General features: G+C 42.4%; 1 protein-coding gene across 4 annotated transcripts in view; it reads left to right on the top strand.

Annotated features, from left to right (window-relative positions):
- The window catches only part of KLHL29 (kelch like family member 29), a 613,218-nt gene that overhangs the window by 240,905 nt on the left and 350,731 nt on the right, over window positions 1-21,582 (top strand). For all 4 annotated transcript variants that reach the window (XM_072143641.1, XM_072143640.1, XM_072143638.1 and 1 more), the window contains one exon: window positions 17,931-18,251. In XM_072143641.1, coding sequence (XP_071999742.1) covers window positions 17,994-18,251 — 258 coding nt within the window. In that variant the 5' untranslated portion in view covers window positions 17,931-17,993. The remainder of the gene's footprint in view (window positions 1-17,930; window positions 18,252-21,582) is intronic.

The following is a 21,582-nucleotide window of genomic DNA, read 5'->3' as shown; positions in this document are numbered from 1 at the left end:
AATATCATGCTGTATCTTTTCCCCATATAGGGTGCGGTTGCCATAGCGGGCTGGATATATACGTCTCCATGACGGTCGTGTGCATGATAACTGTATTTTCAAAGTTGCTTTATTTTTTATTTTTAACATTTGATCAGAAGAAAGTGTCCGTGGACTGTAAATACTGTAGGAATATGGATGTTTTTATGTGACTTTGTTCTGTTTAGTAGTCGCGCTATAAGTTGTAGGTTCCCTTTTCTATACGAAAAAAAAATCATATTGGTTTCTAAAATTAAAATGGTCACAAAATGACAAGTAAAAAAGGATGTAAAACAAATCCCTTAAATTATAGTAAATGGTTCTGCTGGCGCCATTACACACAGTTATAGTGTATAAAGCCCCTATTTATGTGCCGCGAGGCTTCACTGGGGAGATTGTCCCCGGGATTTCTACAGAACAGAGGGAGACTTGATCATCCCTGGTGCGATGGTTACACATCAGACAGATACCACACAGACGTGTCCAAGACCGGACGCCCACTACACACCAGCAGCAGCCGCACTCACCGGTCTGGAAAAGGAATCACACAACTCAGACGTCAAGAGATGGAAACTTTATAATAAGTGCAGAAGTGATTTTTTCATCCATAGAAGTCACATTCATGAATTAGTCAAATATTTTTTTTTTTACTTTTTATTTATAAATAAATGTTATAGTTAATAAATTTATATACATGCTATACAAATGCACATTCATAGTTTTTTTTATAGTTGTGTATGTTTATGTTGTTTACATGGTTCACATCAATATTTGCCATTTGTATGTATTTTATATGTGATTTATATAGGAAAGATCTTTTATATACAATTATATCGAGCCCTGTGACCAGGACCGGAGACAGACTTTACACCTAGAGGAGAGGAGGTTCTACCGTCACTATGGACAAGGGACTTCCTCTACACCTGGAGGAGAGGAGGTTCTACCATCACCATAGACAGGGGACATCCTCTACACCTAGAGGAGAGGAGGTTCTACCATCACCATAGACAGGGGACAGCCTCTACACCTAGAGGAGAGGAGGTTCTACCGTCACTATGGACAAGGGACTTCCTCTACACCTGGAGGAGAGGAGGTTCTACCATCACCATAGACAGGGGACATCCTCTACACCTAGAGGAGAGGAGGTTCTACCGTCACCATAGACAGGGGCATCCTCTACACCTAGAGGAGAGGTGGTTCTACCATCACCATAGACAGGGGCATCCTCTACACCTAAAGGAGAGGTGGTTCTACCATCACCATAGACAGGGGCATCCTCTACACCTAGAGGAGAGGTGGTTCTACCATCACCATAGACAGGGGGCATCCTCTACACCTAGAGGAGAGGAGGTTCTACCATCACCATAGACAGGGGCATCCTCTACACCTAGAGGAGAGGTGGTTCTACCATCACCATAGACAGGGGGCATCCTCTACACCTAGAGGAGAGGAGGTTCTACCATCACCATAGACAGGGGCATCCTCTACACCTAGAGGAGAGGAGGTTCTACCATAATCATAGACAGGGGCATCCTCTACACCTAGAGGAGAGGCATTCTACTATCACCATAGACAGGGGGCATCCTCTACACCTAGAGGAGAGGAGGTTCTACCATCACCATAGACAGGGGGAATCCTCTACACCTAGAGGAGAGGAGGTTCTACCATCACCATAGACAGGGGCATCCTCTACACCTAGAGGAGAGGAGGTTCTACCATAATCATAGACAGGGGCATCCTCTACACCTAGAGGAGAGGCATTCTACTATCACCATAGACAGGGGGCATCATCTACACCTAGAGGAGAGGAGGTTCTACCATCACCATAGACAGGGGGAATCCTCTACACCTAGAGGAGAGGAGGTTCTACCATCATCATAGACAGGAGGCATCCTCTACACCTAGAGGAGAGGAGGCTCTACCATCACCATAGACAGGGGGCATCCTCTACACCTAGAGGAGAGGAGGTTCTATCATCACCATAGACAGGGGGTATCCTCTACACCTAGAGGAGAGGAGGTTCTACCATCACCATAGATAGTGGGCATCCTCTACACCTAGAGGAGAGGCTGTTCTACCATCACCATAGACAGGGGGCATCCTCTACACCTAGAGGAGAGGCGATTCTACCATCACCATAGACAGGGGGCATTCTCTACACCTAGAGGAGAGGCGATTCTACCATCACCATAGACAGGGGGGCATTCTCTACACCTAGAGGAGAGGCTGTTCTACCATCAACATAGACAGGGGGCATCCTCTACACCTAGAGGAGAGGTGGTTCTACCATCACCATAGACAGGGGGCATCCTCTACACCTAGAGGAGAGGCGGTTCTACCATCACCATAGACAGGGGGCATCCTCTACACCTAGAGGAGAGGCAACACCCCCAAGAATACATAGATATATACAAAGCCCCCCCCCCCCACAAGAATACATAGATATATATACAGTCCCTCAATAATACTTACACTATACACAGCTCTGTTTTTTCCCCTCACACTCCTCCTCTTCATCCCCGTCCTAGCAGGAAGTAGCATCACAATATTTATCTCTCCTCCAAAGTAGAGGTTAGATAATTATTGGTTTGTTCCATCAAATGCAGCTTCTTCCTCAAAACTTACAAACAGCAGAACAGAGCAGACTTTAATGAGCTTCTCTGTTTTGTTGTATTAGGGCAGGTCCCTGGTTGCTGTAGGGTTAGCAGGATTATTCCAAATCTGCAGCTCTGGTGAGGGCCACCCCTTTCTCCAAAGTGGTGGAGGCCCAGGTGTGTGCGCTCCGGGAGCTCTCCCTCTCACTGCACCGTGACCGAACCAGTTTACTGCAATCAAAGGGCAGGAGCGGGAGATACGCGGGCACAACCAGCACCGAGACCAAACAGCGCAGCGTAGTGGAGAGGACGGGGGGTCGGGAGGCATATAACTACACCGTGGTGGTGCTCAAACTTAAAGACAACAGAGATCTGGTAGGCAAGATAGGAAGTCTTCTTTATTGGTAAAAGAACGTACACAGGGAGGCACGCAGTGCCGCAAAGCCGACGGGCCGTTTCGGGCCGCTCAGCGCTTTCTCCAGGCAGTGACCTCTTTTTGAAGTGGCACTCACCGCTTTGCTACCCTGCAAAATATAGGAAACCCTGGGTGTGGTGGTAATGTGTAACATTATTTTTGGAAAAAAGCAGCCACGTTTTTCAAAGCTCTTTAAAGTGGATGCATTTTCGGTTACATTCAGTATCTTAAACTCTACAACCTCTTAAAACAGTAACTTTTGCAGGACAATAGAAACCTATTCAGTGTTAGTTGTAGCCTCCTCCTCCATCTGATGGTGTTGGCACAACACAATAGGGCTTACAGGATGGAAAGGGGTTAATTATATCTGTTTCTGGATAAGTTGGGTGACAACCAGTCTGTTCTTCATTCTGTTTTCCTCAATGATTTTATGCAAGTTACACAACAAAGAACTGAAGCAATCAATAAAATAAATGGAAAGACAAAATCATAACGAAACTGCTGAAAAATCCTGTCCGATGTCTGATCAATATGGTGAAATAGCTTTTAAATTGGTTATCTCTGTCTGCGTGATCTGCACTGTTATTTAAAGGGGCGGTGGAGCTAATCACAGGGTGGCTTCTGGGAGACAGCTTCAAAGAAGAAAAGTCACTTAAGGATAGTTCATAAAAGTTACAAATCCTACGTAGAAAGTCAATCCAGAAAAAAAAATCTTACAAAAACATTCATGTTCGTTTCTCTGCAAGATCCAGAAACGGGAGACATCAATCCCTGCAACCTGATCTGTGAATCCAATGGATCATAGGGTCAAAGAAATGAATGAATAGTTGTAGAAGAAAATCAGCAGGGACTCCATTTGACAATTTGTAGCTTTATATGTGACTGGGAAAAACGCATTTGTGTTCCAGGATTGTAGCAAAAGAGTTGTGTCCTCACACTGCTGTGCTCTGTTCTCTGCATCAAATTGTCCTACAGCCAATCTGCTCTGTTGTGGTGTTAAACCAGGAGCCTGACATTTCTTTACTTTAGGGTAGACACAAAAGAGTAGCTCAGTGCAGGGAGCTAAGAAAAAAGCAGTGTGAGGACATGCTCCAATTTTGCTTGGAGAAGCTACAATCCTGGATTAGAAATCTAATATATATTCAGTCTTCTATATGGTGTCCCAGGATAGGGTATAACAAGCTGATCTGTATGAGTCTGACTGCAAGGGCCCCCATGAGAACATACCCCCAGCAATGCAGAAAAAAGGGGTCCCATTCTCACTAATTGATGGATCTATCAATCTGTGGAATAGCCTGCCTCAGGCGCAGGTCACAGCAGGGACAGCAGAGAGCTTCAAGAAGGGTCTAGATGCCTTTTTACACCTAAATAACATTGATGGTTATGTTATATAGAATTGTTTCCCCAAAATCTCTTCCTCATACAATCCCTTCCCTTCCTTGCTTGTACTTGATGGACATGTGTCTTTTTTCAACCGTATAAACTAGGATACTATGACCAGGAGGTTGAGAACGCTCAGATATCTTACACTCACATAGACAGTGAACGGTAAGTTCTGTCCTCAGCTATTTCCGTCGCTATAATACAATTGAATGAAGCAGCAGGACACATGTCCGACCTATCATTTTGTAAGAATTGGACCCCCATTGTACGGATTGCTGGGGTCCTGTTCTTGTGATCGATATGTGTCCCAGTAGTCACCGATCAGCCTGTTATCCCTCGACCTGTGCATAACTTAAATAGTCGGGAGAACCCCTTTAAATATCACTAGTCCAGGACCTACAAATAACACTAAAGTGCTGCTGACAGATTCCCTTTAAGGGTGGCAACCACTTAAGAACCCCAGGATGGAGGGGGGGGGGGGGGGGGCGCTATCGCTAAAGGTTACTTTGGGTAACTTCTTTTTTTCTATGTTCAGATTTGTAGGATTTGTGTTTGCAGTGTTCATCTTGATATTTTTCAGTGTTGAAAAACCTAAATCTAAAGTGAACACTTTCCATAAGAAAAAACATCTCCCCGCTATGAGGAACAGCGCTGCACACACATCATTCACTTTCCCCAGGTTTCCTTGACAAAATAAAAGAAATACACAGACGTATTTCTCGGGCCATGAAACATGGCTGACACTTTTAGGATTTATGGACTCCTAGCATCGCTCCTGGCAGGTGTGAATTTGGTCACATAAACCTAAAACAAAGGAAGTAAATAAATAAACAGCCGAGACAAAAAACTAGTCAAATACATCAAATCCAGCCATGTAAAAGCCTCTTTTATTATTCTGTCCTTACAAGGGTTACCTGGTCAGGTAGTGCCCCTGGCCTAGAGTGAAACTCACGTTTAACTCAATTTGTGCTATATTATTTCCATTTAAAAATAAATAAATTATATATATATATATATATATATATATATATATATATATTAGTATTTCTGCCCTTTTGGCATTAGTTTAAAATTTCAGACTGATGAAGGGCCAATAATTGACACTTTTTGTGTGTGTGGGGGGGGTGTAATATCAAAAAAGTGTACTTACTCTGCTTTGACTACCGTTATCGGTCGCTCCGATACTTCAGGTCATCGGGGTGGTAGGAACCACTTCAATCAATCAGTGGCCTCCTCAGACTTCTTCACTTCTTCTTGTGTCACAAGTGACCTCCTGTGGTTCCATGAAGCCACAGATTGGCAAAATAAGGTCCCATGACCTCCAGCACAAGAAGTATGACCATAAGTACTGGAGCATTGTGTGAACTGGAAGCTGAGCATGAAAAGCGTCTCTCTCTCCCCTATACAGCAGGAAATCCCAGCAGGACCTCATTCACCATTAAACAGCATAATTGAATCCTGAACACCATCTTTATTATACTAAATCCTGCTTTCAAAATTGTTCTCACATTTTCGACATTTTATTTGACAATGCAAGTGCACAAAACTGTTACTGAAGCTGTAAGAATTTTGGGTATCTTTTATGGTTATAAAGATAAAAAATGTGTTATTTAGCCTATGATTAAAAAAATATTAGCTGTTTTTTTTTTATTGATGTCATATGATATTTTTGGTTAGACCAAAAAAGAGATAATGTGAGGAGAGGAAGGTAGAACGTGCAGGAAGGAAGGGTGATGGTGCAGCTTCTTTACTTTATACTGTGAATAAGATTGATGCTGTGAGAGGGTAGAGGAGCAGGAGGTGATAAGCTCCATACATAGAATTTCCAACATGGAACAATATACAGGTCATAACACCCAGCATTTTTTAGCTACGCTACGGCTTCTACACATCTAAGGTTGACTAAGATGTTGGATTTGTATGACAGCCCCCATTATGGGATCACTGATCCATCTCAATATACTAAATGAGCTTATAGGGAAAAAAATGATGATTGGACATGAAAGGGTTAATCATTTTGCTTATCTGTTAACTGTAGAAAAAAAAAATCCACTTTTCTAGTTTTTAAGTAACATTCAGTCTTTGGAACATACCGTAAAAATCAATTTACTGTGTTCCTTCATGCGTGTAATCACTCAATATACTTTTGCCTTTCACTTAAATGTTTATACTGGTAATATTTAATGTTTTAAGAGATGGACTGTAAAAGCCTCGCTTTGTCATTCTCACTTTATGCACTGCCCACTGTAAACAAGGGAGTGACCATGGCAGCTTGAGTTCATGGGTCTATCAAGACAGAGGTCTGGGAACTAACTATAACCACCCATTGCCATTTGCAGAAGCCAACATGGCTTCCAAGAGTTCCAAGAGATTGGGGCTCCTGTTGAGTTCTTCTTCTAGCCTGACCATTAGTTTATCTGAAAAATGTCCACCAAACCAGCTTGGCTTGTTTAGACATCTAGATACATCAAACAACAACACCAGGTCACCCACCAAGACTCACCATAAGCAGGCTACACCAAGAAAAAATAGATCAAAGCAACTTGGTACCAAAAACAACATCAAGTTTCTCACCAATTCTGATCTCAGAGGCAACTGAAAGAAGCCACGTCAAGTACCACTGCTCCAAACCAACTTTCTACCAAATACTAGAAACCCTTTGATCTAGATACCACAAGCAACACCAGCTCCCTCACCGAGATTTACTTTTAGAGATAATACAAAGAGGTCACATCAAGTCCAAACCAATGTTGGTACCAAACTCTAGAAACCCTTAATACCACTGACACCAACACAAAGGTGGCCACCATACTTCACCAAGTATAAAGCTCATCTGACCCAACTTGACACCAAGTACTAGAAACCCCTGATCTAGATACCACAGACAACACAAAGTATCTCATCAATTCTGTCCAATCAAGATAATCCAAGGTCACCACCTTGGATTATCTTGTTTGGACGGAATTGATGAGAAATTTCCCCAAACCGATTTAGAACCAAGCATAAAGACTAGGACCTTCTGTTTCTTCTGTCAAAATTCTGACATACTGGAATAATGGGGGTCATTTACTAAGGGCCCGATTCACGTTTTCCCGACGTGTTACCCGAATATTTCCGATTTGCGCCGATTGTACCTGAATTGCCCCGGGATTTTGGCGCACGCGATCGAATTGTGGCGCATCGGCACCGGCATGCACGCGGGGGCGTGGCCGAACGAAAACCCGACAGATTCGGAAAAAACGCCGCATTTAAAAAAGGAAATTGTGTCGCAGAGCTTGCACTTACCTTCATCCAGGATAGGATCGTGAACTTCAGTGCATTTCAGGGAACTTCAGCGCAGCAGCGCCACCTGTTGGACGGCGGAGGAACTGCCTTAGTGAATCCCGGCCGGACCCGAATCCAGCGCAGAGAACGCGCCGCTGGGTCGCGAACGGACCAGGTAAGTAAATCTGCCCCTATATGTTTTTCTTATGACCTTCAGGACCATTCCTTAAAGCATGACAGCTCCTGTTGGTCTCCTTTCTGAGCACTGCTGCAGTTTTTTTTCTGGGTTCTTCAAGTTTTTTTGTTTTTCTTGGAGGCTCCAATCATGATAAAATACTTAATGTGATACAATATAATGGAAACAATGCAAATGGAGAACATATCTTGTAAAAATAATCCTGTTGAGTTTTGATTTGAGGAAGGGAGGGGGATCGGTAATATTTAACAAATGTTTACATAATCCCCCACAGTATGATTTCACATTTGGGCGCCCCCCAGCGACTTGTATATATTTCATTCCTCTACAATTATCTGTGTATGAAACCCGTGCGCCGTCTGATGTGTTGGTGGGATGTAGATATGCAGATAACTAGGATCCGTGCCACGATGTAGCGGAGCGGTGGCATATTTACTCGCAATATTTATACTCACGCTATATTTTCCAGAGATAAAAAAATGAAAAACAGTATAACATATGGCAAAACGTAGAGAACCTTATCTGCCTGCCGTGTGCACCTCCTGTTGTTTTGTCTTGAATTATGGTCCGGCTTTTCTTTGTGTTGTATGTAGCTTAGTCTATCTGTGTCATTTCATACACACCTGCAAAATAAAAAGTATTTGCCCCCTCAGCATGGGTGTCCAATCACTGATGGCTGTAGCCAAAAGACTTTGAGGGGACTTATCATATGCTGGCGAATCATACATCTGTTGGGGATTGCGCTATTGGGTTTCTGGCACAGGTTATAGGTAGTGTACAGGCACAGCCAGGAACACCACCCAGCGCGGCCCATTCCACCCTCCCCCATTCCCTCCCCCCCTATACTCCTCCATGCCCACTTGGCATGAGCAGGGAAAGCAGGCTATATACTGAGAGGCAGGGGCTGCAGGCTATATACTGGGGCACAGGGGCTGCCAGGCTATATACTGGGGCACAGGGGCTGCCAGGCTATATACTGGGGGACAGGGGCTGCAGGCTATATACTGGGGGACAGGGGCTGCAGGCTATATAAAGGGGGACATGGGCTGCAGGCTATATACTGGGGGACAGGGGCTGCAGGCTATATACTGGGGGACAGGGGCTGCAGGCTATATACTGGGGGACAGGGGCTGCAGGCTATATACTGGGGGACAGGGGCTGCAGGCTATATACTGGGGGACAGGGGCTGCAGGCTATATACTGGGGGACAGCGGCTGCTTGACATACTGGCGCAGAAGGCTGGCTTTATACTGGGGGCAAGGGGCTTGCAGGCTATATACTGTGCTTATACTCGAGTCAATAGTTTTTCCAGTTTTTTTGTGTTAAAATTAGGGGCCTCTGCTTATACTCGGGTCGGTTTATACTCAGCTTAGATATGTTATATATCCATCTATTTATCTATCATATATCTATTTATTTATTTATCTATCTATCGATCTATTCATTTATTCTTAAACTTTTTTTCCATCCATTTGTCTATAACCTTTCTACGCATCTACCTGCAAGACTGATTATTCCAATCTCATAACACATTATATTGACAAAATATTCTGTAGAAATATTATTTTATTGTTTTTATCATCAGGTAACATATGTTCATGTAAAGCCTTCAGCCTGGCACAATATTTGTGATATAAATAGAGCATAGGACAGATTATTTCAGGCCGCGCATTATTCATTTCTGTTTATTTCAATTTACGGATAACATTTTGTTTCCACTTACACTTCATTTACCATTAGAAAGCTCCGCAATCCGAAAAAAAGTACTATTGAACGGCAACATTCCAATTTCATTATACAACCTGTTCACCAGAAGCGGGACCCAGGAAAATCTTTCCTTTATGAATTTGCAGTATTTTTCCCATAAATAGTAATGGGTCCGCTGGCACTTTACGTAAAATTGCGTTTTTATGAACCTCATAACTACGGCGGGGACGGCGGTGCTAGATACAATTTGTCATTCGCTTCGTTGCTCCGCACGTAATTCTCCAATGCTGATTGGACTAGAATGTAGATACAGCCAATTTCTGCCAGAAAACAGGGAAATTATTCCTTACAAATTGTTCCTGGGGGCTGACACTCACGTTATGGTCTCTTATGTGACGGAAACATCTGCGCTATTGTCCCATTCTTTAACTATTTCAATGGTCAAAGCTGTAGTTCCCCCCACATGGCCACTGTACTATGGATTTGGTGGGGCACATTTACTTACCCTATCTTGTCACGATCCCCGATCCGGACTGTCCAACGAGGATGAAGTCTGACGCGATTCACCAAGATCGTGCGTCCGATATCCTGCATATGTCGCTTCCCCGCTGAGGTCCGCCGGAGTTCACCTTCTTCTTCCTGGTGCATGTGAGTGCATTGCCTTGCAACACAATTTGAATTTGAAATCCCCCGCTCAGTCCGAATCAGTCGGGTTGTCCGACGGCCCCGCCCCCCAAAAAAATTGTGTCGCATGAAAGTCGGCACAATTGCGATAAAATCTGATTGCGTGCGCCAAAAACCCCTGTTAAATGCGTCGGAGAACCCAATGGAAATGCGGTCCGCGGACCCTTAGTAAATGTGCCCCAGTAGCATGGGTGCTCCCACAACCCATGTTTCGGGTCGCGGGCTCACCCGTGCCCCTCGGTGTGCCCCGCTGTCCTTACTCACCCATCCTCGTTGCTGTCCCCGCCCTTGGGCCATTTGCGCAACTACAGAAGATTTAAAGGGCCTGCGCACTGTTAATTGGCGCTGGCCACTTCCCATAATCCTTTATTTTCCAGCCTCTCTCAGCACACCCTGACGGATCTTTGTGCCTTGTGCCAAAGAAAACGCTTGTTCCAATGCCCTTTGCTGTTAGCGTTGTGACCCCAGTTCCGTTTCTAACTACGCTCCTCTGCTGCCTGCCTTGACCTATTGCTATTTCCCCGACTCTGACCCCTTGCTGTCCATCCTGACCTCCTGCCTGTCCCCGACTACGATTCTGCTAACTTCTGTGTATCTCGCCTTGGCTACCACCATGGAAAAAGTCACACCTGTGGAACGACCTGGCGGTACCACGCCGCAACAAGTCCAACCCGCTTTGCGGCGGGATCTGGTGAAAACCGGGTACCACTTAGATTCCGGTCCCAGGTGTCGGATTATGTTAAAGCTTGCGGTGGTCCTTTGGCTCCGCTACCTCTGGAGCCTGACATTTAGGAATCTGCATTAGAATTTGTACAGGTTTTGGCATTGGAGAGAACTTGATGGTGAGGTGGGTGGATGTTGGACCACCACTGATCGATACAAAGCACCTATCGACATGTGACCAGACCGCCCCTTTAAGTTTGTGTCTATGCAGAGGATTTGTAGCCACATATATCAAAGCAATAAAGATATAATAAAATAATCAGAATAGATTGATGGACCTAAAAATGCAATTGTGATAAAACAGTGGAGAATTTTTTCTTTTATTTTTTTTTAATATTGTTCCATTACTGGGTCTTTGCCGGGCAGGATTGTGGGTAATGTTGTTTGCCTGTTTCTCCATCTTTAAGAACTCCGTTCCTGCGAGGGAAGTAATATCCTTCTATCGATCTGAGCCAGAAGTTTCGCAGGACTGTGTGGATGAAAATATTCTGATGTCATCCATAGATTGCCTCTCTGTAAACACAATCATGTTTTCCATTGTGTCCCATGGCAGTATAGCTGGAATGAAATTGTATTTTCTCATGTGAACGTTCTGGCGGACCCTTAAACAGGAAGGTGGAAAATGGGAAAAAATAAGGTTTTCTGTGCATAATTATTTTACCAAGTGTTGTTTGTTGGAAGAAAACAATTGTGGGTTTCTAATGAGTGACAGGAAGCAGAGATGTGGAAATCTGAGTTAACCCCTTTTCACTATTCCACATGTGTGGCACATTGTGATCCGGACTCGGGTGCTGAACCTGCACTATTACAATTAGGGGGTCAGCTGCAACCTATAGCCTATGCTGAGCTGGGATCAGCTCCAATCCAACTCTAAGGGTGCGTTCACACGTTGCGTTTTGGTTGCGTTTTCATTGCATTTGAAACGCATATACAACAGCTGATGAGAGGTGATTTGCCTAATTTCATTACCGTTTACGTTTGTAAACGCAATGTTAACGCGTTGTTAACGCATGCGTTAACATCGTGTTCACGATGCGTTTTGTAAACGGACATGTTAACAGTGATGTAATTAGGCAAATCACCCCTCCTCAGCTGTTGTGTATGCGTTTCAAACGCAATGAAAATGCGACCAAAACGCAACGTGTGAACGCGCCCTAAGGGTGAAGACACACATGGCGTTTTTAGGCCGTTTTTGGGCAGTTTTTAGTTAGTGCGTTTTCACATCGTTAAAAACGCATGCGTTAAAAAATGCATGCGTTTAAAAATGCATGCGTTTTTGACCAGTTTCAATTAAGATAATTGGTCAAACCTGTCAAAAATGCATGCGTTTTTTAACGCATGCATTTTTTACGATCTGAAAACGCACTAACTAAAAACTCTTAGGGCGCGTTCACACGTTGCGTTTTGGTTGCGTTTTCATTGCGTTTGAAACGCATATACAACAGCTGATGAGAGGTGATTTGCGTTAACAAAACGCATGCGTTAACGCGATGTTAACGCATGCGTTAACATCGCGTTTACGATGCGTTTTGTAAACGGAAATCTTTACAGTGATGTAATTAGGCAAATCACCTCTCCTCAGCTGTTGTATATGCGTTTCAGACGCAATGAAAACGCAGGTCAAAACGCAACGTGTGAACGCGCCCTCTGGGTGATGCCACACATGGCGCTTTGAAACCGTTTTTGGTCAGTTTTTAAGCAATCTGTTAAAAAACGCATGCGTTTTTGACAGGTTTTCCGAATTGGCGCAATAAAAAATGGAGATGCGTTTTAAAAAACGGATGTTTTTTTTAACGCATGCATTTTTTTAACGGAGTGCTTAAAAACGGACCAAAAACGGTTTCAAAACGCCATGTGTGGCATCACCCTTAGATGTGCCTTTCAACCCCTTAGGGTGATGTCACACATGGCGTTTTTAGGCCATTTTTAGTTAGTGTGTTTTCAGATCATAAAAAACACATCCGTTTTTTTTTTTTTTTTTTAAAAAGGAATGTGCTTTTGACCGTTTTTTTGAATTTGCGCAATTAAAAACAGACAAAAACGGCCCAAAATTGGCCTAAAACGCCATGAGTGACATCACCCTTAGATGCAATGGCTTCTATGACTAGTGGTCCTATCTCAGTCCTGACTAGTAGTCCTGTGGGGTTGGTGATGTTCCTGGAGCGAGTAGAGATGGACAGTGTTGTAGGCAATCCTAAACAAATGAATTTTCAGATTACGTGCTAACGTTGTTAGAGAGTTCCAGAGAATGGGGGATGCACAGGAGAAGTCCTGGAGTCAGCTGTGACAAGAGTGGAAGATGGTGATAGAGCAAAGTAGAAGATCTTGATATGACCGGAGATAACGTGTGGGATGGTATTGGGCGTTCAGTGGTTGGGTTGGTATTTGTGTCCCCGTCATGGCAAGTGGTGGGTAGAGTCTCCTGAAATTCATTGGAATTAATATTCCAAATTAAAATGGAACTGATATAAGATCTCAGCTTTGATTTTATAAACAGTTGTTGGACAATGAAAGTAGAGCACTGATTGGTTGCAATGGGCAACTAGAAGAGTTTTAATTGTGTCCATGCCCGGTGTCTGGGGCCAGAGAAGGAGGTGGTTATATAACTCCTATTAGGCTATATTCACATCACGTCTTATGTATATGCTCAGCGTGTATGTCATGAAAGCTCCCGACGCATCCTCTCCACATATACATAGACATATACTGGCAGATGGGGACATCTTTTTTGGCCTCTGTCTGCCTAGTATACTTCATATACTGTGGAAAACACATAATGGAAAGACACAACAAGCTATGGCTTTCCACCCTGCTCTCTCCTGCCAAGGGACATATACGTTCAGCAGAGGGCATCAAAGACTATGAGGGACGGATGCAACTATACTGCATCCATCCCCAGCATGTACACTCTGAGAGAACCCTAGTGATGTCACTGTCCAGATAACGACAGTTCTATCACTGGGGAAACACACTGCACTACACTACACAACATGTTTACTCCTCCCACTTTTAGGGGGAGGAGCAAGACAATTCTCCACATTGAGAATCTGCCTGATATGTCCTTATAACAAAGGTCCAAAACATTGATATGACCTCCCCATGTCAGATTTTTATACATGTTGTTATGTTTGGTCATATACAATGCTGCCATTTCTCATGTGCTCATATTCTTCACATTTTATATTCCATTCTAAATTGCATTACATTTACATATATTTTACTGCCTCTTTTACATTTCATATTGTATCACAGCTATTTCATGTGTCACTTCCTTTTTTTTTCATTGCTTTTTCTACATTATATTATTCAGCTTTGAACAATTGATTTTTTTTAGCCCTTTTTTATTTATTTATTTTATTATATTTTAACGACAATTTAATTTCATGTTTTTTCCCATCAATTATGTGTTCATATTTATCTGTATGACAATTAATGATGTAGTTAATTGTTTTTATGTTTTATCTCACTTATGTATATTTTTTATTGTATATTATTATTCTTACGTATTCGCCTGTCTTACCTTACACTCATTTTGCATTCATTATAACATTAATTATCCACATTATTGTTGCATATTTAGCATATTTTACACTAATTATGGAAATTAATTGGTTCTTTAGTTGTAGTGATTAATTTTTTTTTAAGGCTGGTAATAGGTTCTTCAAGCTAAGTTTAAGGAACAAAAATACATTTCTGCTTGATATCTGTAGCTTTTTGACGTTGGACATGCACAGACCTGACCCATAAGCTCCTGTCACCCATAAATTCGGCACTAGGAGCTGCTTACTAAAGTTAGCAGCTCCTAGTGCTAAAGCAAACGCAGCGGTGTTACACTGCTAGCGTTACCGGCAACCTCCGATAACACTATCTAGCACCGCTGGGGAGCACAATAGAAACGCCGGACCGCTTTGAGGGGGCGGTCCTAGGCGCTGCCTCTTCCCCGGACCGCCCCATTCCCTCCATAGCTCGGCGGTGACTGCCGCACGTCATGCAGCAGTCACCGCCCCTAAACACGCCCACAATCCCGCCCCCTCATGAATACGCCGGACCGCTTTGAGAAGGGTCGAATGTTTCTATTGTACTCCTCAGCGGTGCTAGATAGTGTTATCGGAGGTTTCCGGTAACGCTATCATTGTAACACTACAGCGTTTACTTTAGCACTAGGAGCTGCTTAGTTTGGTAAGCAGCTCTTGGTGCCGAATTTATGGGTGACAGGACCATGGCCTTATAGGTATTGACCACTTTACCTCATGTTTTGTAATGTGTGTGTAAGTGTGGGGGGAGGGGGGCAGGATATGAGGTAATTTACCAATATACATCTAGTAATAGTTCTGCTCCGCTTTCTTGATATGTAAAGTGAAGCCTCCGGTCTTTTACCTCATCAGCCAGAGATTCCTGTCCATAAAATGGCCGCAGATGGAGGGTCATGTGATCTGTAACTGTCCATGACCAGTTGTTCAACAACAACAATTGGCAGAGTGATTGTTCATGGACAGGTAGAGATCACATGACCCTCCATCTGAGGCCATTTTATGGTCAGGAATCTCTGGCTGATGAGGTAAAAGACCGGAGGCTTCACTTTACATATCAAGAAAGCGGAGCAGAACTATTACTAGATGTATATTGGTAAACTACCTCATATCCTGCACCCCCCCCCCCCCCCCACACATTACAAAATCCTGAGGTAAAGCATGAAGCTGCATATAAAGGGATTTATGTTCTTTTATTACCCAGTATTCATTGTGTCTCTCGGTACAAATCCAATTTGATCCCAGTCGGTGATTGAATCCTATCATACCCATATCCAGTCTGTATATTTCCCTGTAATGATTTAATGGTAGAAACATTTCATTGACATGGGTCCTATAGCTGTCGTTGTACTATTTGGGGGCTTTACAGAAAGGTACTTTACCCAAATATATTCCTAATTAAGCTCTCTTAAAGGGATTTACCACTTTTCTATACAGCTTTAATGAAAATTGAAATCCGATCAAAATATAATGTTGACATCTCTTTGCCTTTATTTAAGTTCAAATCAGTTCATCTAGTTATACTTACAGACAGTTTTTGAAGGAACTCAGCAGGAAGGTTGTTCCAAACATCTCAGAGGATCAATGACAGATCTACTTTGGATGTGGATTTGCTTTAATCCTTCTGTCTCTTCATGTAATACCAGACAGACTGGATGATGCTGAGATCAGGGCTCTGTATGGGGTCTAATTATCAGTCATATCATTCTCCTACTTTACATTGAAGATAATGACAGTGAATGGATGTTTGGCATTACTCTCCTGCTGCAACACTGTGGGGCAGATTTACTTACCCGGTCCTGTCGCGATCCAGCGGCGCTTTCTCAGTGGAGGGTCTCCGACGATTCACTAAGGTAGTGCGCCCGATGTCCACCAGGTGTCGCTGCTGTGCTGAATTCTGTCGGAGTTCACTGAAGTTCACCGTCCTACCCTGGGTGCTGGTTAGTGCGTGTCAAGCGATACTTAAAAAAAAAAACTGCGGTTTTTCCAAATCCGTCGGGTTTTCTTACGGCCACGCCCCCTGATTTCCGTCACGTGCATGCCGGTGCGTGTGACAAAATCCCGGGTCAATTCAGGGAAAATTGGCGACAAACGAAAATATTCGGGTAACGCGACAGAAAAACGTGATTCGGGCCCTTAGTAAATGACCCCCAATATTATTTTTTTGACAGTATTCTTACTTACCACCTACCATCAAAGCATAATAGATCTAGGCTCTGTGACTGTGGTAATCCTCATATATTTGTTATTGTTAAGTTTTTCCTTCTAAAATCAACTTTTAAAATTATGCTAATAAGCCACCAGAAGGACTTTATCAAAGCCCCTTTGGGTGTTAGCTTCTCAGACTATTAAACTGTGCAGGACAACTTCCTTCCTCTCACTATAACTGCAGGGAGAGGGAAGTGCAGAGGGGGACGGATGAGACAGTGTAACAACTGCTAAAGCTACAGCACGGAGCGGGCTCTTGTCACTGGTCATTAGCATAATTTTAAAAGTTGATTTTAGAAGGAAGGAGGCCATGGATAACAAATATAAGAATATTAGCACAGTCACGGTGCCTGGATCTATGAGTAAGTTCCCCTGGTTTATCATGATGGATTTTGATTAGATTTCCTGTAAAATATTTTTTTTTTCAGGGGGTGGGCTTAAACATCTCACAATGTATATATAATGAGGGCGATTCATCTTAAGTGTCTGGGAGCAGAACTGTTTTACTTGCCCATGGCAACCAATGAGTGCTCAGCTTTCATTTAAGACTCAGCTGTTGAAAAATGTAAGCTGCACTCTGATTGGTTGCCATAGGCAGAACAGTTCTGCTCTCTAGTACTTCTGATAAATCTCCCCCATAATATATGTATACTACATTATAGTGAGTGATGAATTATATACTGTCATAATGACCACTTTATAACTAAACGGAGCTATTATAGTGCCCCCCGTCCCCCCCTCCATATGTTATAAAACACAAGCCATTCAGTAATTGTATTTACTTCTCCTACCCAGGCCCCTATCACAGCCTCCCTCGTCTCCCGCCACTGCAAAGCGCTTAATCTAGTGGTTTACAATTGTGTGATAAAAGGCCGGAGAATAGAAATTGGTTTAGGATTTATTATTTTCTAAATGAAAACAGCGGGAGCCGCTCCAAGTTCTGTTCTCAACTTTTTACATTTTTTTAATAATTTTTTTTTTTTTTTTTTTGCTGTTGTTGCTTCTCAGAGAATGAACTTTCGTTGCTAATAATTATGCAGTAATACGGAGAAGGGAAATTATCTTTTTCTGTTCATTATACTCTGTGGGCTTGCTGAGACTCCACGTCAATTGTCAAATAGTACTCGCCTATAAATGTTGTTTCTCATTTTTCTCAGGTTTTTTTTTTTTTTTAAATATTGATTTTTTTTGTGTTATTTGTGTTTTAGTGCTATTGGTAACAGAAGAATTGGAAAAGGGGGAGGAACCTGTCTGCGTGTCTACGCTCCAGGATGTCGCGGCACAGCAGGTTTGAGAGGGATTTCTGCGGAGGATGGGAGAGATGGGAGTGGAGCCCGAGCAGCAATCATATGAACACCAGTAACGCCAATAGTATAGTCAATGGCAATGGTAACAATAGGCCAGGACTGCTGCCTCTACCCATTGTGCCATCTCGTCTTCCCACACCAACGTCCACCACTTCTACAACAGTCGGTAGTGATGCCGTGACCAGCAATGCAAGCAACCCTTCTGCGGCGTCGGCGTCCAAAGTAAGAACCACTTTCTATTATTCATTTTTGGACAAACTAATTTTATGGTTTTTTTGTAAAAAAAACGTGATTTATTTATTGGTCTTTCCACTTTGCAGGATCGGACTGCATGAGCCATTAAATAAATGACAACGGGGGTCCTCTAAACCCTGTTATTACTCATAAATATGGGGTTAATCCAAAATGGATGAAAATTATTCCTATAGAAATCACATTATTTAGTAATTATCTAACTTTGGTGGTCTTCAGTCTAAGTAGTGGGAACTCTGTGGCATCATACTCATGAAATTAATATGAGTTCCACCCTTATCTCAATTAAGGGTGTTGTATATATTTGGGATCACTTAAAGGAAATCTACCTTCAAAATCCATCATGCTAAACCAGGGACACTTACTCATAGATCCAGGAACTGTGACTGTGGCAATCTTCTTATTATTGTTATCCATGGCTTCCTTCTTTTGAATATCAACTTTTACAATTATGTAAATGAGTCTGAAAGAGCTCCTGTAGCATTGCAGGATGTTACACTGTGCAAGGAGCACTCCCCCACTCTATGGGATTACAACAGGCGGAAGGAGCAGGGGAGAAGTGCTGAGGGAGCAGGGAGAAGGTGAGACAGTAGAGCAGACTGTGAAGCGACAGCATGGAGGGGCTCATGTAACACTCCTAGGAGCTTTTCAGGTTCATTAGAATAATAATAATAATAATTTTATAGTCAATTTTAAAATGATAATAAATATCATACATAATATCAATAATAATATTAATAATAGCAATAATATCAATATAATAATACAAGTCACTATGCCTGGATCTGTGAGTAAGTGTTCCTGGTTTATCATGGATTTTCATGGTAGATTTCATGTCTTTGGACCTCCCCTATATATTTAAACTTAGGAAGGACTTTGAAAGTTGTTGGCCGGTCCCACCTGCCTTAGTAGTTTTGTCCATTAACATTTACTCTATATGCCACCTTTAAAATGTGAATACATGAAAGAGACTTCTCCAGCCCTCTAAGACACAACTATATCCCAATTTACATAATATAGATATACATAATTACTGTACTTTTTGAACCCTACCTTATAGGGGTTGGCCACTATACCTTATGCTATTTGTAATATGTTTAAGTGTTTTGGGGTAGCTTATTAGTTATTTTACCAATACACACATATTAAAAGTTCTACTCCTTTTTCTTGACATATAATGTAAATCCTCTGGTTCAGAAATGTCTTTTACCTCATCATTCATCATGTCATTCCTGTCCATAAAATGGTCACATATGGAGGATCATGTGATCACCATCTGTCCATGACCAATCTACCTTACAGGACCTTAAGCTTGTATTCATGAAAACTTCCCTGAGGTCCTGGATGGTGTATTCATGGACAGTTAGAGATCACATGACCCTCCATCTGCGGCCATTTTATGGTCAGGAATCTCCTGATGAGGTAAAAGACCGGAGGCTTCACTTAACATATCAAGAAAGCGGAGCAGAATATAGATGTATATTGGTAAACTTTATTAGATTCATATGATTCATTTACATAACATCCTGCTGCCGACACATTACAGAAGACATGAGGTAAAATGGCCGACTCCTTCAACTACATTCTGGGTCTTAGATTACCAGTTGTGAACATTTGTTGAGGGAGAATTTTGGTTTATTGTATCTTTATTTCCACATGTCCCTCAGGGGCATGTAGTTTTTTTTTTAAATATTTTTGTCTTGATTTGCTTTGACAATGAAATGCAGGAACTGAAAACAAAAACTACCAATGACCACGACTTTGGAATGAGACATGTTGTATCTTATGTTGTGGCTTAACTAGTTGGTCGACAGGCTACGCCCAGTTTGAAAATTGTATGGTTTTTATGAGACCTTTGTTGTTGGTCCTAGTGTGAACTTCTTAATCAATAACTTTGAGCAAACTTTTATGGTACAAACTATGTTTTGCTTGAATACTTGAAGCTAAAAGCAAATGGTCTCATCTTGAAGGAGCATGATATGGACCAAATTGATGGATTTGGAGTTGATGATGGCTTGTCTTCTCGTCACTGTGTCATGTTGAGGGCCACTCCTTGAAGGTGAAGGAGTAAAATATCTTAACTATATTGCTGTAATCCTATCATCTATGTGATATCCCACAGATTCCTTCTTAATACACTATAGTATCAGGGATTTGTAGCCAATCTTGGTACCATGAAACACCTTCTTAGACCAGTAGACCATAAAACCCTTTCTTAAGCCACTGAATTTCAACTCCATCTATTCTCGTCTGATGACTCGGTGAAAGACCAGCTAGAAAAAAGCCTAGTAGAATAGATCAGTGCAATATCAGTAATCCCCAGAATAGTTCATGTAGCACCTTTTACCAGACTCAGTTCTATCTAAATGGTTGCATTTTGCAGCAATCAACCTGTCAATCATTCGGTCAAACCTTTTGGTGTTCTCCCAAAGTGATGACACGTCTTAGTTCTTTTCTTCGGCTCGGAGAGACGTAAATGTTATTTCCAACCTCCTGGCTCCATCTGGGTACATTACGCTTGTCAGGGCCATGATCTGATTCCGTATAAACAAGCCTGGTCTAGCAATAAAGCGGCCTGAAAGGACTTGTGAAGAACTTGTCTGTCATTTCTTGATGTGTGCCGGGATTTATGGAGTGATGACTATTTCATGTATAGCTGTCTATGATTGGTAAATTGTACAGTATTACTGGACACACACTGTATATCATGGAGTTTTTATTGAAGCTGGTGTGTATTACAATTTTAAGGCTCCTACATCCTGCAGTCGTGGAGGTTCTCCTAGCAATCTTTGACCATAAACCACATCATCCTATTGGTAACTTACCTTCAGAGTGCTCTAGCAAATGCAATTTTTTGAAAGAGTAATTTACCTAATAATACTAGGTGGGCATAGTCTGCTCCTGGATTGCCTATCTTCAGGGCCCACTAGGAAATGATAGTCAAGGGTGACCTTCCACAAAACCAACCCTTATCTGAATCCTTCAAAGGTCTCTGAGGTCTCTGATCTTTGGGCATCCAACCACTGAAACCACAGCATTCAAGATAGAAGAGACCAACAAGGACCCTAAATTTCTCTAAATTAATGAATCACTTGTGTACATGGTTAACCCGTGCTCCTTTCACTTCTAAGGGACTTCCACAGTCCTACAGAGGTTGATGGAGTTCCTCACGAACATCTCACTTATGGCACATGTGGGTCTTCATAAACATATCAAATCCGAAGCGATAAGACATTGATCCTGCGAATAAGAGATAACTGTACCCCTTTAATTATGTGTTCGGATGTGTCCACCTCTACTT

Source organism: Engystomops pustulosus, chromosome 3, assembly GCF_040894005.1.
Source record: "Engystomops pustulosus chromosome 3, aEngPut4.maternal, whole genome shotgun sequence".
Classification (NCBI taxonomy): domain Eukaryota; kingdom Metazoa; phylum Chordata; class Amphibia; order Anura; family Leptodactylidae; genus Engystomops; species Engystomops pustulosus.
The sequence above is the reverse complement of the archived record's forward strand: the minus strand, read 5'-3'. Positions and strand labels throughout refer to the sequence as shown.